Source organism: Sander vitreus, chromosome 8 (assembly GCF_031162955.1).
Source record: "Sander vitreus isolate 19-12246 chromosome 8, sanVit1, whole genome shotgun sequence".
Classification (NCBI taxonomy): Eukaryota; Metazoa; Chordata; class Actinopteri; order Perciformes; family Percidae; genus Sander; species Sander vitreus.
In genome coordinates this window covers 15,352,373-15,367,320 of record NC_135862.1, presented here as the reverse complement: position 1 = coordinate 15,367,320, position 14,948 = coordinate 15,352,373, and the positions used below count along the sequence as shown (strand labels likewise).

The following is a 14,948-nucleotide window of genomic DNA, read 5'->3' as shown; positions in this document are numbered from 1 at the left end:
AGGAACTGAGAACTACTACAGAAAGCTGTTTTTTTTAACTCCTTATAAACACCTGCAGATGACACAGATCACACTCAATCAGCCATCGTTTATTGAATTTGTCTTTTAACTGATATTACAAAAAAGTGGCGTAAAAGTAATTCTGTAACATAAAGCTCTGCACTTTGTCATCAAATGATACAGATTAACCATAACCAAGATACCATAGAGATTTACATACAAAAAACTGAAGTGCCCTATAATAGCTTGACGTCATTTTGACTTTACACTTGTGCAATACATTGCTGGGAAAGAAAGACAGAAAAAAAAAAAAAAGGTGATAGCATTAAATGTAGCTTATTCCATGTGAAAATTAAACTAAAAATGCATTCAAACTAGTCTTGCGTATATGAGCAAACCTACTGTATGAGCCCTTTGACAAAGTGAGTGGACCTAAGACATTTTCTTTTCTTAAACCAATCAAAATTGAATCTCTAGAGAGACCTGCTCTCATGAAGAAAAACAAATTAAATCTCTACTTCTACAGGAATGTTTTTCATTCACATTTCCATCATAAAAACTTCTGCCATCTGTTGATAAGTTCAGGTGGTCCAACAACAAAAATTGTTGTAAAAAAACTGTAAACAATGTATCAGCACAAAAGAGAAGGGGATAATTGAGAAAAAATGTCTTCCTCTCGTAGATTTCCAATCAAACTAAATATAAACATGTTTTTTTTTTATAAGCAGATATACCAACTTTTTCATACTGGTCTGTTAGACAGTAGAAATTGTGAAAAAAACAGGTGTAATAGAGAATATGGTCAGTGCTAATGAGAAAACTGTCATCTGTAAGTACCTACATGTGCAAGATGGAAAGATGTTGTTACACATGTCTAGAAGTCTCCTAAAACATTTCCCTCATAGATTATAAATCATATTTCCATTTTCAACAACGATCATGTTAAAAAAGACTGACTTCACAGCCATTTTATCAATACAGTATAATAAACTCTAAAAATCATACTGTGTGGAGGGTACCGGTGAACTAGTGTAAACAAATGTTATACTGCCACACTGAGGACAATGAATGCAAATACATCGGAAAAGTAACCCCAGCATTACGCACATGCTGTAGCTCTTGCAAAATAGGTTTTAATCAGGGGAAATCGAATCCCTTAAACACTCAACAGCCTTAACTAATGTTTGGAAAAATCAAGAACATTACTAAAACAAGGCAAGACTAATTCATCTTAATACATAGATTTTAGAATAGTTATAATAAAATAGTCAGATAATCACGTAATTTGTAGGGATCCACTAAGGGTGTTTTGAAGTCAATGCCAATTTCAAATATTCTCCTTACCAAATCCAGTGGCTGTTAGTTTAAGCACAAATGTATAGGTGCAAAAATGTTTTTCAGACATGTCTTTGGGAAAAGACATGTCTGAAAAACATGTGAAACACTGGCTGACACCATTAGTATGATGGCTTAATTGGTGTGTCTGTAGTTATTTGATCTGAATCCTAAGATACAGTAAGATTAAAAAATCCCCCAAATGTTCCACATGCTGTTCATGTCAGTGATAATACATGACTTGAAATCATCTTTGTGTGATCACAAACATCCCTAGAGGCTGGAATGATATGTACAATTTTGGACTGACTAAGTGATCAGAAGGCTCTAGGACTTACATTTTAAGTTTCACCAAAATTGCAATTGCAGCATAAGTGATTCAAGTGCATTGAGAGACACATGGATCAACCACAAAATGTGTCGTTGAGTGCCAATGGGGAAAATATGTATACAAAAAAGAATTTAGGTAAACAATTTTAAGATATGTATGAAAGGAATTGGGGGCAGAGAAAGCAAAAATAAGAGTAAGAGTAAAAAATAAAAAATACAATCATTCCTTCAACAGGTATAACATTTATCTACTATTAAAAGATCACAGCCATGTTTTTTAAAAATACTGATTCGGACTGCAAGAGTGTAGCCTGGCATTGAAGGTTGAAGAGCCGTTGATAAAGCATATTGTTTTGGCTGTCACATAAACACACAAGCATACAACAAATCAAGCGTTTACAAAAAAAAGGCAGGAATACTGATAGAAGGCCCATTCGGCCTGTAATGTTTAGGTCTTTTGAAGTGATTTCACTCAAAATGTATAGAAGGTTGATTGGTCCCGCTCTGATTCAGAGACCAACTCCAACAATCCAAATAGGAAAAAATCCCTTTGCAACTGTGACACGTCACTTGTGTGTGGAGACGATCTCTTTGTCTTCATACTTCAGCAACAAGGCCTGAAAATGCTCAAGGTCAGTTATCCTCCTCATCGTCGCTGACGAAGCTCCGTCTGTCCTGACTTGTCTCTCGCTCCCTGAGGAAGGTCTGCCTGATCGCCTCCAGCTCCGTCAGCTCAAGACGGACTTTCTCTAGGTGGAAGGAGCGACGGTTCTGGATTAGCCGCATGGGAAACGGGTTCATGTCCACGAAAGCGATGTTCATCAGCTTCCTGGGGGAAAAAAAAAAGGAAAAAAGACAATCCTATCAGTCTGGGATAGTTCTCTATTGTTCTGCATGCTTTTTGCTGTGCAGATATGGCATCCTGTTGTCCCTGTTTTATAGATTTGTTTAAGGTGACTATGTGTAGTCCTTCCCAATATCTGTCAGAGTCATTTTTGTACAACAATTATGACTATTATGATCAGTGAATGAACTGATCCAGACCTACTGTTCTGATTTGAGCATTACTGATCAGCTTTAATGCTTATTGCAATGTCTATACAGATGCAAAACTCTTAGACCGTAGATAACCAGTCACGCAGCAAGGAGATGTAAGTTATTCCAATAATCTTGCTCCTTATTACTGCAGACACACTGTCCTCAGAAAAACCAAAACAAATTGCGGTTGATGTACCTTGAATCCAGGATTGTTCGTGTAAAGTATCTAAGATATTTGAAGATGGCTGTGGAATCCTGCAGCTTCAAAAACTCTTCCTCTTTGTACTTGAAGAGAGCAAGGGCGAAGCGAAATATGATCTGTGGAGAAAAAATGATCAAAGCCGTAAAGTCTTCCTCATGACTTTCCATGTGTGACCGTATAACATAACGCATCATCCCTCTGACATGCAAAGCCACTTCAGACAACTAGAGGTGGAATTTATTTGGAATGTCTGCGCATACAGCACAGTACAGCGTTACAGAGATAACGGCTAAATAAAATTGTGTTTCCCACTACACTTGGGCGATTTCACGAATATATCGGCAATTGAGTACATTGCTGGTTGTTTTTTGTTTTTTTTTTGGGGGGGGGGGTTATTTTTTTCCTAATTTAATGGTCAGCTTCCGAAGAACTGGTAAGGGCTGCTGCTCTGTGGGCAGCTGCTCAGCTGCTCAGGGGTAAACAGCGTGTACAGCCAGCATATTTTCACATCTTAAAAGGCATCTGGAAAAAAAGACAAGACACAGTAGCAAACTGGCACATGTGGAAACTTGTTTACACCCAAACAGAAAACTAATCTACATACCATCTGTGGCAAATTTTAAGTCAGCCAACTGAATGGCTACAACTATTTTCAAAGGTCTTCTTAGAAATCTGTCTGTGTGAGGTTAGAGAATCATAGTTTTACTTTCTCGTCCGCCTCACCTTTGGACCTTCATATAGAAAGGCATCCCAGATCTTGAAGAGGATGTCGCTCACCAGACTGTCCACAAACACCACCAGGAACCAGTTGAAGGTGATGAGAGAGAAGTCTACCTTGTACTGGTCAAAGTGGGCATGAAGCCGGGGGAGCTTCTCACTCATCAGGTCCTTGAACACCCGCTGGTCAACCTGCAAAGACACAACCAACATATATTTACATTCTTTATAACAGAGATATTTTTATTTTTTACAGCAGGAGAAAACATGGGGTCAAATCCAGTAGAGTCAAAGAAAGCAAACTTTGTTTCTTTCTATGATCTGTCATGAGCCACACAGTCACATAAATTTGACACACTGACATCAGAGAAACCTGTAAACTCTGGTAAGAAGGCAACTTGTCCCCGTGCTAGACTATAACCTTTGAGTTTGTTTACCTGTGAGCCAAGCAGAGTCTTGGTGTAATAGTCTCTTGGCATGAACACCTCCACAATGGCTATAAGGCACCAGAAGGCATCCTCTTGGTCCAGATAGAGCAAGGCAATAGCTGCCAGCCTGAAGAAATCACATGCATAAAAAAAATAATGGTTACAAGGTATAAAAGGCGAGAAGGAGAATGAGAGAAACAGAACCCCTCCTGTACCTGTTTAGCCCCTGACAGTAGCCGATATCTGGATTCCTCCAGGAGAAAGCCATCAGGACGTTCCTGAGTTTCTGGATGCCGCCTGCACTCGGGGAGGAATAGTGCTTGTTGTTGGGCAAAGTACGCAGCAAGTCTAGCTCAATCTGCTTCGAGGCCGGGTTGGGCTTGTCCTGGGCCACATTAAGCAAGGTTTCATAGTAATCGGGCGCCAGGTGGTCCCGAAACTTCTTGACATGGAAGGAGACACACCAGCGCCACACCTGGGACCGGTGCTCATGGGGCACGCCGTAGCGAAACAGGGCCTTGAGCTCAGGGGAGCGCACTAGGTTCCTGTTCATGGTGCTGGCCAGATAGTTCTCCCACTTCACCCCAACGGACACCTCCTGATCTGTCATGGACAGGGACTTCAGCTCCAGAGCTCTCACCCTCGCAACCAGCTTCTCCTCCTCTTCCTCCTCCTCGGGGACCGTCTTGAAGCCAAACATGTCATACTCACTAGAGGAAAGAAAATGCAAAAACATGTTCCTCAATCAGTGATGTTCAATTCATTCCAAAAGTTATTCACACTTTTAAAATGACCCACATTTGCGTAACCTACTACGTCACTTCAGGATTTCCAAAATTTGTAACAATACATTTTGACGAGTCCCAGAAGACATGCCTGAGTATGCACAGAAGTCAGAGCAACATCAATAGCAAACAAAATACCAATAAGAACTAGTTTTTCCAGTTAAGAAAAATGAAAACAGATCTAGTGACTGCATTGCATTTGTTTCTTTTAAGGCCATTGATTTATGCAAAGCGTGCATACTAGAGCCCGACCGATAAAGGATTTTTAATGCCGATATCGATACAAATATTTGGTGATTTAAAAAAATAAATTATATATATATATATATATATATATATATATATATATATATATATATATATATATATATATATATATATATATATATTTATTAATTTTTTTTTACACAAACATTTGGATTTCCCTAACATTAGTTATTTGTAGTTATTTATGAGTCCTCACTAAAATAATATGATAATGCAGTTTAAAAATAAACTTGTTTTATTGTCACAACAGAACAGAGGAACATCAAAATATATTAAAGTTCTGATAAATAAAATGTATAAAAATACAAACTTAAGATATGAAACTTAAAGTCCTTTGAACAAAAACAAAAAAACAATAACAACAAAACAAAGAGTGTTGCCAACAAGGACGTTGTAGAGTGCCCTCTGGTGGACAAACTATGCAAACTATTTTTAAATATTCATTTATCGGCCATTATAAATGCCGATATCGATAATTTGGAAAATGCCTAATATCTGCCCGCCGTTATATCAGTCGGGCTCTAGCATACGTGTTAGAAATGCTTTAGAATTGTTTAAAGTTGCTTTTACGACAACATATTTAAATAAATCAGTTCCAAATTAAAAACATAATTTACATCTTTTCACAAAGGCTTTTTGGCATAGTCCATACCTGACAGTACTTGGTTTAAAGATGGGGTGCTCTTGCTGGTTGGAGCTCTCTGCTTGCAGCGCATCTTCTAATAATCTGGAGATGACCTCTCGGGCTGGGCTCTGCTCTGAAGACGAACACACCGGGGTCCTCACTTCTTGAAGCAGCACCAGATACTTACTCTCCACCTGACACAGCTTGGCCTCCAGGGCCGTACACTGCAGCAAAGATAACAGGGAAATCTTATCAGTATCGTTATTATAACTAACTAAATTATTTCATAACTTACAACATGATGGTTTGTTATTCATTGTTCCTACTTTTAGGTTTGGGGGGCACCAGCTAACTTCCCCTACAAACTAGTCAGACTTCCTGTTTCTATTAAAAGAATAATGCACCATTACTGACAAACACAATATAGTACCTTTGCTTCTAAAGTCTTTTCTCTGCTCTCTGCGTTTCTGCGTAATACTGTCAGCTCCAGGATCTCTTTGTTCAGGAACTTGTTCTGGGATTTGTAGCCTTGAAGACTGTCCTGAAATTGGAGAAACGTGTTCAGTTAATTAGAGTACAAACATGACTACAAACCATGAAAAAGTATTTTAAACTGTACCTTGAGGATGTCCACCTCCTGCTGATCTTTGTTGGGAGGTGGTGAACCGTTGTTTGGATTGCCGCTCTGCTCGGAGCTCTGGTGCGACAGCTTGATGATGACTTCATCCTTGGCCTGAATGGTCTCCATCAGCATCCCCAGCTGGTCGTTTATCTCCCCCACTTTTATCTTCAGGCCCTTCAGCTCTTGTTGCAGACTCTCCTTCTCCAAGGCGAGACGCTCCATGTGGCCACACAGGGACTGGATCTGTCCATCTCTTTCCTGAAGCAGGGCCTCCGACTGGACAATCTCTTCCTGGGTTGCTGCCGAATCTTGAGTCTGGTCTGAAGCCGCAGGTGAATCTGGAGCCGGGGCTGGACGGCGCACTGGCTGCCTATTGCACTGGGAGGTTCTCAGAGTCTGCTGTAGGAGTCTCACAAGCTCCTGGTTGAGAAAGGAGGATTTTGTTTTGTGGTGCAAATTCACAAATACGTAAGACTTGAAACAACTGCACTCTTTAGGGACAGCTGCATATTCTGTTTGTTGAGATTTTACTTGCATTCCACCTGCCCATTTTTACTATGGACAGAATTTTAATTCAGTTCACACTGCTGGGTGCACAGGCATAACAAGCTTAGAGTACGTTAAATAACAAGTTATTCATTTCTTTACTAAACATGTACATTGTATCATATAATATGATTTTATTTTATTATTTTAACAATTGACTAGTTTACTATGTGGACCTCATATCCAACTACAAACCTATTTACATAAGGGCATGAATCTAGAAAAAAATATAACAATTCTGTTATATTTGCCCTTCTAACAAACACCTGCATGTTTTAAAGCAGAGGTTGGCCATCTGGCTAAAACGGAGACCACCTAAAATCATAAAAATGAAACTCACATTTTCACTTTATACTTCATGGAAAATAAACAGACACCATTTCACACTGCAGAGACCATTACATTTAGCGTGGCTATTGTTTAGGCCGTTATGAACGAACTAAATTGCATGCATCAGGATCTGGGTGGCTCATTACCTCGGCTAATTCATTTCCCAAGAGAAACTCTACTAGTTCACACTGTTTGACAGACGCCACAGTCATACTGACCTAAGCAGCAAAATGTAACAAAGCCACCAATATGTTAAGATCAGAGCATGAAATAATCAATAACACAAGTTTACCAAAGCTAGGGCTGCACGATTATGGCCAAAATGATAATCACGATTATTTTGATCAATATATTGATCACGATTAATTATCACGATTTGTTGATTTTAACCAAAACAAATTTTATTGTCACATAGGCTAATTATAACTGCTTTCACATCCATATTGTGATACATTCCTCCTTTGTTGAAGGATACTATGAAGGAGTATGCCATTTCAGCTGTTGTGCGACCGTTTTCCAAACATGCGCGTTTGCCGTGAAAAGATACAGGCAACGCAGTTTTCTGTTCACGTTAACGGCGCATGTTAAAATCCGGTGCCAATAGGGCACCGGTGCCCGGTATCTACCGGACGAAATAGCAACGTGGATTACTGTGCCACTTAAATGTATGCATTGCGCTCTGATGCTCCAAAACAGACGTTAGAGGCAACAGAAACATCAGCCTCTTTCCGACCAAGTAGTTACAGGAACGTAGTTATAGGAACAGTCCACTTTTAAACAGTTCTACTAACTACTCTCCCCCAAAACCGGGTTTTCTATTTGCATTCACACTGGCCAAGTGGCCGGAGCTGAAAGAGTTACAGGAACTGTGGCCAGAGGAACTTAATAATCCCCAAATTGGTCCAGTTGGAACAGGAGAAAAAAAGGGTTCTAGGAATGTTATGTTCTAGGAACTGCAAAAATCCCTCTGGTCGGAAAGCGGCTATCGCTGCATGTCACGCTAGTAAACACGTTACACAGCAGCTAACGTTAGCCTACCATTAGCTACAGTAGTAAGTGGATTAAACACGGCTAAAAGGATTCCAACAGCGGGACGTACAACAGTCTGCCGCTAAAGCTATGTGTTAAAAGACTCAAACTAGCACTGGTCACTGCTGTTGTCTGAAAAACAACACAGACGGAACAAAAAAATAATGTGAACAATGTGCAAATACCTGGCTCACACATTTGCACTGATGCAGATACGGTTTCTGTGACATGCAATTACAGTTTTTGTTGGCAACTATTTTCTAACAAAGATAGAAAAAATTGCCCAAAGGGAGGATTAAACATTGTGTCTTTCAAGAAACATTGCCTCTGTATTCAAACACCATGACCACCATAAACAAGAGAGAGTATGTGGGAAAATATCTTTCTTAGCAATGTTACTAACAAATTCAGTCAAGGTCCAACATTACCTGGAGGCCATAAAACAATAGAATTAACAATACAATGTCAGCTTCGTCAGTTACAAAGATCCAGCCAGCTGAGTTAGTTAATTCTTGTTAAAGTTTGAGCTGGCAGTAAACCACTTCACGTTGCAGCCATTGTGACAGATCAGCTCGTCTCAAAAAACTAAAACAAGAACAGAGAGAAATGGGAAGAATCGACACAGCTGTAATTGTTGTTAAGAGAACTGCTGTTTCCTCGTTTCTCGCTTAAGCATGACTAATCATTTGCTGTCTTCCTGTATTAGTGAGAGCATCAGGATTACACCAAACCGCTTAGTCAAACACCACAACCTCAGGCTTGTTTTGAATTAACTAAAATGATAGTAAAAGCACTACAGACAACCTGGTATTTCCCATAATATGGATAATTCAGACATGAAATCAATCCTGGTGCTTTTTAGGTACCTAACAGGACTTTTAGAACAGAACAATTGACTAAATACTATCTTTAGTGATAACATTTTGTATAAAATCCAAATAATTGTAACCATTTCCCCAAATTCTTCCCCAGAATGTCATGTTTTTATGTCATATGTGAACCGTATACGTGAAATAATGAGATAACTGTACCTTCTGACTGGCCAGCTCTTCTCGGAGTTTGGCCTGTTCCTGCTGCATGCAACTTAGTTCTTCCTGTTGGCTCTGAAGGCGAAGCTGCATCTCCAAAGGTTTGCTGCCGTTACACTCCACTGGGGAGTTCTCGGCAGTGCGTGTCTCAGCGTTGCGACCGAACCTCCCAGAGCCCAAAGGCGGCTTCTTAGGCCGCGATGAGTTGCGCACAAAGTCGAAAGTAAACGCTGATCCAAAGGAATCTGAGAGAGCAGAGATAAATACGTAATAAAAGTGACTCAGGGGGCAGGAGCAGGCAGGAACGTTCTGGAAAAATGCATTGTTTGTCCATTTGTCATAGCATTGAGCAAAAACAATTCTCTGGAGAATGTAAGCTGAGTATGAGTATTAAACCCCGGTCAGAGGGAGAATTATGCAGCAGGGAGTGGACGTACGTCTGTGTGTGTCTGGATGAGGTTTCTGTTCAGGGAAGTCCTTGGGTGGAGCATCCACCAGCTCCCAGTCCTCTGCACTGTTGTGGCTGTTGGTATAAAACACACTGCGTCTGCTCTCACCTCCTCTGCCCGGCCGCAGATATGACATGGAGTTCCTGACAGAACAGAAACCAGACAAGATGGTAAAGACTGTGGAGCTACAGTGTTATGCTGGACATTAAGCGACTGCTATGTGAAAGCTTTTCAAATCCACGGGAATCAAGGGCAAACAGCAGGAAAGCCTGATGCCCTGCTACTTTGTATATGGTAACATGAGCACAAACAGCACAAACAAAGTGTCTCAACACAAATAGAAGGCATTCCTAAACGTAACATTAACAGGGTCATGTCTACCATAAGCCCATAGAGACTTGTCTTTTTCAAACTTCTAAATGTGAGATTACCGAACCACATGACTATTTGTCTGCAGTAGAATGCAGCTCTTGCCTTCCTCACACCTCGTATACACAACAAATTACATTATAGATGTAATGCAATTTATTTTAATTAGTTAACCATTGTATTTTAGGATGCCTATTGTCAGCTGGCCGGGACTACAGCTGGAAATTAGCCATAGAGGCTAAAGCTGCTCCTTTTACTGTACAGTTAATTAAGGGGGACTGTCCACGACATTATAAACTAAACTGGATTTCAGCTACGTTTTTCTGTCTTTCACCTCAAGACCATGTAACGGAAAAGACACATATCAATTTTAATAAATGATCTGTCTACAGCAGCCCTGTAATGAATTCACTCATGCTTTATGAGCATAACAGTGACGCAAAGCATCTTTTAAGATCACATTTCTGGTGTTAACATTCTTGAGCTTCAGCTGCAGAAAACATAAAACTCTATGCATTTCAAAATCGGAGACGCTAATCGTAATTAAAAAGGTAGAACAGACTGGTAAGGAGACATGCTATGAGGAGAAGGCAGCGTCGCAACTCAAATGTTCACAGATACAAAGCAAAATTCCCCACCATGTCACATTTTTAGCATTTCAGTGTTTTGCATCATTTGAATAGATGTGTTGTATGGCCAAAAAGGGGAAGCGTTGATTACTGCATACTAGAGCAACTAGTGAACTATGTATGCAACAATTTCCTCTACTGCCATAAACCTCAGGAAGAACTGAAGAGGTATCTTCTTTTCTCAATACAGCTCTATTTGGGCACATAGCAGACAAACTAGTTGTGCCTGTTTGGCAGGGACTCAAAACAAACATCCTTTTAAAAACCGTGGGTACGATATTATCCTGCTAGGCTGCAGAAAACTTTCATTCAGCCTTACCTGAGTTCTGTACCAAAGTTTTTGAGGGAGAAGTTAAGGGAGTTTGTGGACGCCGCAGAAGGCCCTCTGGCTGACTGGATCCCCACCATTCCCCCGCCATCTGTTTCTGTCTCCATTGCAAAGTCGCTGCGGACTTTCTCCATGCTGTCACTTAGCGTCTCAAAGACAAGCGCATCTGAAATAAAACACAGAGTACATTAGAACAACATAATAATAATAATAATATCACATTACTCATATCACCACTGCTGTTTTGCAGGAGCTATCAATTGTTTGTTGAGGAAATGAGATCGTCATGACCCTGAATTATTTTTCCAGAGTAAAGTGAAGCAATATTTTGAGTTACCCAGAATGCCATTTACAGCAGGGTGGATGTCTGTGGTTTCATGAGCAGCTCTCTTACCTACTGAAAATAACATCTACAGCATTTCTGCAACATTTTCTAAACGGCCAAACAGCTCCACAGTTATGCCATCACACCCAAGAGAGAAGCTAGTTGCAACCACATAGTTGTTGTTACACTGCAATTCAAGTAGGACAATGATCAAACTCCCTTCGCTCTGATAAAACCTTTGAACTAACATTTTCAAGGACAAGGAAAACAAATCCTGCCATCCTCTCTAAACCTGTGCCAGCTTTAATGAATTTTTCAAATCTTTTTAAAAAGAAAAACAATCATGTGTATGTGATAACAGGAACAGGAAGAGGCTTTCACTGTTCACTCAAACAGAACAGTCAAAACAAGTTGAGTCACTTAAGAACAACTAAACAATAACCCTTTTGCTCTGAGGTCAAAACAATTGTTTTTCATACTACTATCTGAATCTTCTCTTAGCTTCATATGTGGATGTATTGCACTTGTTGTTTTTCAGGATAGCCAGGACTATTTAAAAAGAATGAAATGTTTGATGTAAATAGTTGCATTCAAGAGTCATGATGGATTATATACATGTACATTTTAGGTTCACCTGTCTGTTACAAAATGCATTTTATTAGAATTCTGAAGGCGTCAGATATGCCCTCTTTTCTTATTGTTAAACAGTTGTGTGTGTGTGTGTGTGTGTGTGTACACACACACACACAAATAAATAATATTTGTTTATTTCCTTTTTAGTTCAGTATGCACCAACCACCAAGGCAAATTCCTAATCTATCTATCTATCTGATGACAGTTCATTATAAAACTATAGTTCAAGTGAAATCTGTGAGATGAATGATGGGCTCAGAACAGCCTCATATCCAATGAATAAAACAAGCCAAAACTGAAAAGGTGTAGCAAGAAACACTAACTTAAAATAACTTGTACTTAAGTTTTCTTCCAGTCAGACCTTGTGACTAACATGTGGAGTTCATATGGGTCAAGGGTCAACACCTAGAATGTGAATAGTTTACAACTGAGACAAACTAAACTTTGGTGCGCACACAGTGCTTGGATTGGCATAACACGTTATGCTGGGACTAGTCTCGCATTGCCAGACCTTCCTCCACAGCGCTGCGGAGGAGGGTCTGGCTAGTCCACACAGCATTCCGGGATGGGAGAAAAACATGCTCTGGTTTATTGGCATTTCTTTAAACCAATCACAATCGTATTGGGTGGCACTAAGCCCCGGACACATAGATAGTGTAGCTAGCTGTCTGGATTTACCCTGCAGAGATCTGAGGTGCAGTTAACCATAGTCCGAATAAATTGACCGAAGTTTAGAATGCCAACACAAAGAGGCGGAAGGTGACATACATCCGGCCAAAAATTAGGGACATCCGGCAGAATTTCCAGCGGCACCTGAACAATCCCGGAAATGAAACCATGCCAATCTCTAGGTATGGTGAAGGGTATGTGATGATGTGGGGCTATTTTAATTCCAAAGGTCAAGGGAACTTTATCAGGATGCATAGTATCCTGGATCCATGAAATAACTGGCCTTTAAAAATAAAAATCTGCCTGCCTCTATGGGAATTTAACATAGGGGTGTACTCACTTTTGTTGCCAGCGGTTTAGACATTAATGGCTGTGTGTTGAGTTATTTTGAGGGGACAGCACATTTACACTGATATACAAGTACACACACACATACATATATACATATATATATATAAAAAAAAACACCTCTTGTTTATATTGTTTCTGTTCATTTAGCCATGTTACATTAGCAAGATGCTTGTGAGAACACTTGAAAACAATAAGCAGTTCACACAATGAGATTTTTGTTTCTCAGAGTGCATTCAAATAAAACACACCCCAGACAGAGCTGATGTGAACTCCTTTCTTGCCCTTTGTTGATTACCCATTTAATCAGAGCTTGATATAACCACTCCTACATGCTCGTTTCGTAGGAACTTTGCAACCAAAATAACTCGACTTGTGTAAATATTAATCCATCAGATACAGGTTTTACTTTCAACTGGTGCCTGGACGTGATGAAGCAGAGCAGTGAAAATGAATTTCCATACAAACCATACATATGTGTGTGTATGTGTGTACCTGCCTACCATTGTCTTTGCCTACGAGGCCGGTGGGAGGGTGGGCTAGGGTCGGGGAGCTCCAGCTGTTTCTCTGACCGGAGCCTCGTGTGTTGCTGTACTCCCAACGTTTCTGCTGTAACTGCTGGAGCCAGTAATGCATTACCTGCCTGCTGGGGGCCTAGAAACACACACAAAAACATGGTTACTCACACAAGTCAGTCCTATCATAGAGATCAAAGGTTAAAAGGCAACTCAAACATCAATATCAATGGAATGACACCTTGGCTAGAAAAGAAGTGACAGCTGTGGAATCAAATAAAGCATATGAAACAGCCCAAGTGCACTTTAAATAGCAGGTTACTATTAGGATCTGTCATGTGAATGAGCACAGATGCTGGTTTCAGTCTCAGTTCCAGCCTTGGGCCGTGCAAGCTGTTTGGTATTAACCATTCACACCATCTGCTGAGAATGCTACAGCCTTTAGTAGGCAGCCAGGCTGAGTGAGACCAGAAGCACCTGTCTGTGCACTGAAACCCGTCACAGTCAAATGACAGCAAAAGAGACACCATCACATGAGATGACCCTTTGCAAAACAAAAGGTGTCATGAGGACGGATGAGCTCATGTGGATGTCAATCAGAGCCTAAATGATTTCTACATGTAAACACTAAACAGTGGACTGACTGAGTGTGTGTGTTTGGGACAATCAGCTGTGCTGATTAAGATCTTGTCTGGCAAACATCCACGTGTATAATAGATTTTTTTCTTTTCTTTAGCCAGCTTTAAAGTTGTCAAATCTTGTGATTTGACAACTTTTAAGCTGTCAGCAGAAATATTTTCATGTCCGAAAAAAATTTAAGCTGAGAATAAATCAAGTTGTAATAGGTGTGTCTGCCTTTCCACAATAAGAAAGGAAGTGGCAAATGACAGCAAAGCAGTGAAACACATGCGGAAAAGTTTCTACCTTCATAAGGAACTCCTTCCCCGCAGTGCGGATCTCAAACTGACCCTCTTCGCTCTCCACATCGTAGCTGAAGCACGCATCGCCTATCTCGATGTGCCCGAGCGGCAAGGCATCTTGGGGAGTCTTGAAGTAATACAAATAACATTTCCTCGGATCGTACACGAACCACCTCGGCTTGTACCCCCTAAGAGGCCCCTTACCGGACAGTTTGTTCAAGTAGCCGCACAGCTTAGAGGCCTGCTCCTTCGCTCCCTCGACCTCTGCCACATCCACAGACCTGCAGGCCACAATCCGGGAAGCTGTGAAGGAATTTGCGTCGCTGCCATCCTCCTCTTCGTGCATCTTTCCTCGAAGTTTCTTTTTCGTGCAGCGCAGCGGATGCCCACTCCTGTTTCCATCCGCATGACAGCCTGCCTCTTGGAGAGGGGGAGCATGGGAGATGTAGTGTATTTTCGGTGACGTGGTGTGCTACTTTTG

General features: G+C 40.6%; 1 protein-coding gene across 2 annotated transcripts; it reads right to left on the bottom strand.

Moving 5' to 3' along the window:
• Window positions 1-68: 68 nt before the first annotated feature.
• tbc1d2b (TBC1 domain family, member 2B) lies at window positions 69-14,891 on the bottom strand. 2 transcript variants are annotated; one of them, XM_078257021.1, is made up of 13 exons: window positions 14,472-14,891; window positions 13,536-13,686; window positions 11,049-11,223; window positions 9,720-9,874; window positions 9,286-9,527; window positions 6,347-6,769; window positions 6,158-6,268; window positions 5,755-5,951; window positions 4,266-4,760; window positions 4,060-4,177; window positions 3,629-3,814; window positions 2,900-3,021; window positions 69-2,494 (listed from the first exon to the last, which is right to left on the bottom strand). In XM_078257021.1, the coding sequence occupies exons 1-13, from the start codon at window positions 14,811-14,813 to the stop codon at window positions 2,299-2,301; spliced, it is 2,913 nt and encodes a 970-aa protein (XP_078113147.1). In that variant the 5' UTR covers window positions 14,814-14,891; the 3' UTR covers window positions 69-2,298. The 2 variants fall into 2 exon arrangements, with proteins under 2 accessions (XP_078113147.1, XP_078113148.1); XM_078257022.1 differs by having other exon boundaries at window positions 14,672-14,762.
• Window positions 14,892-14,948: the final 57 nt, after the last annotated feature.

Coding starts and splice junctions, on each gene's coding strand:
- tbc1d2b (XM_078257021.1), bottom strand. CDS start 14,813: ATGCACGAAGAGGAGGATGGCAGCGACGCAAATTCCTTCACAGCTTCC. Junction 9,875..11,048: donor AACTTTGGTACAGAACTCAG/GTAAGGCTGAAT, acceptor CTGTTCTGTCAG/GAACTCCATGTCATATCTGC. Junction 3,022..3,628: donor TTCTATATGAAGGTCCAAAG/GTGAGGCGGACG, acceptor TTTTCTCCACAG/ATCATATTTCGCTTCGCCCT.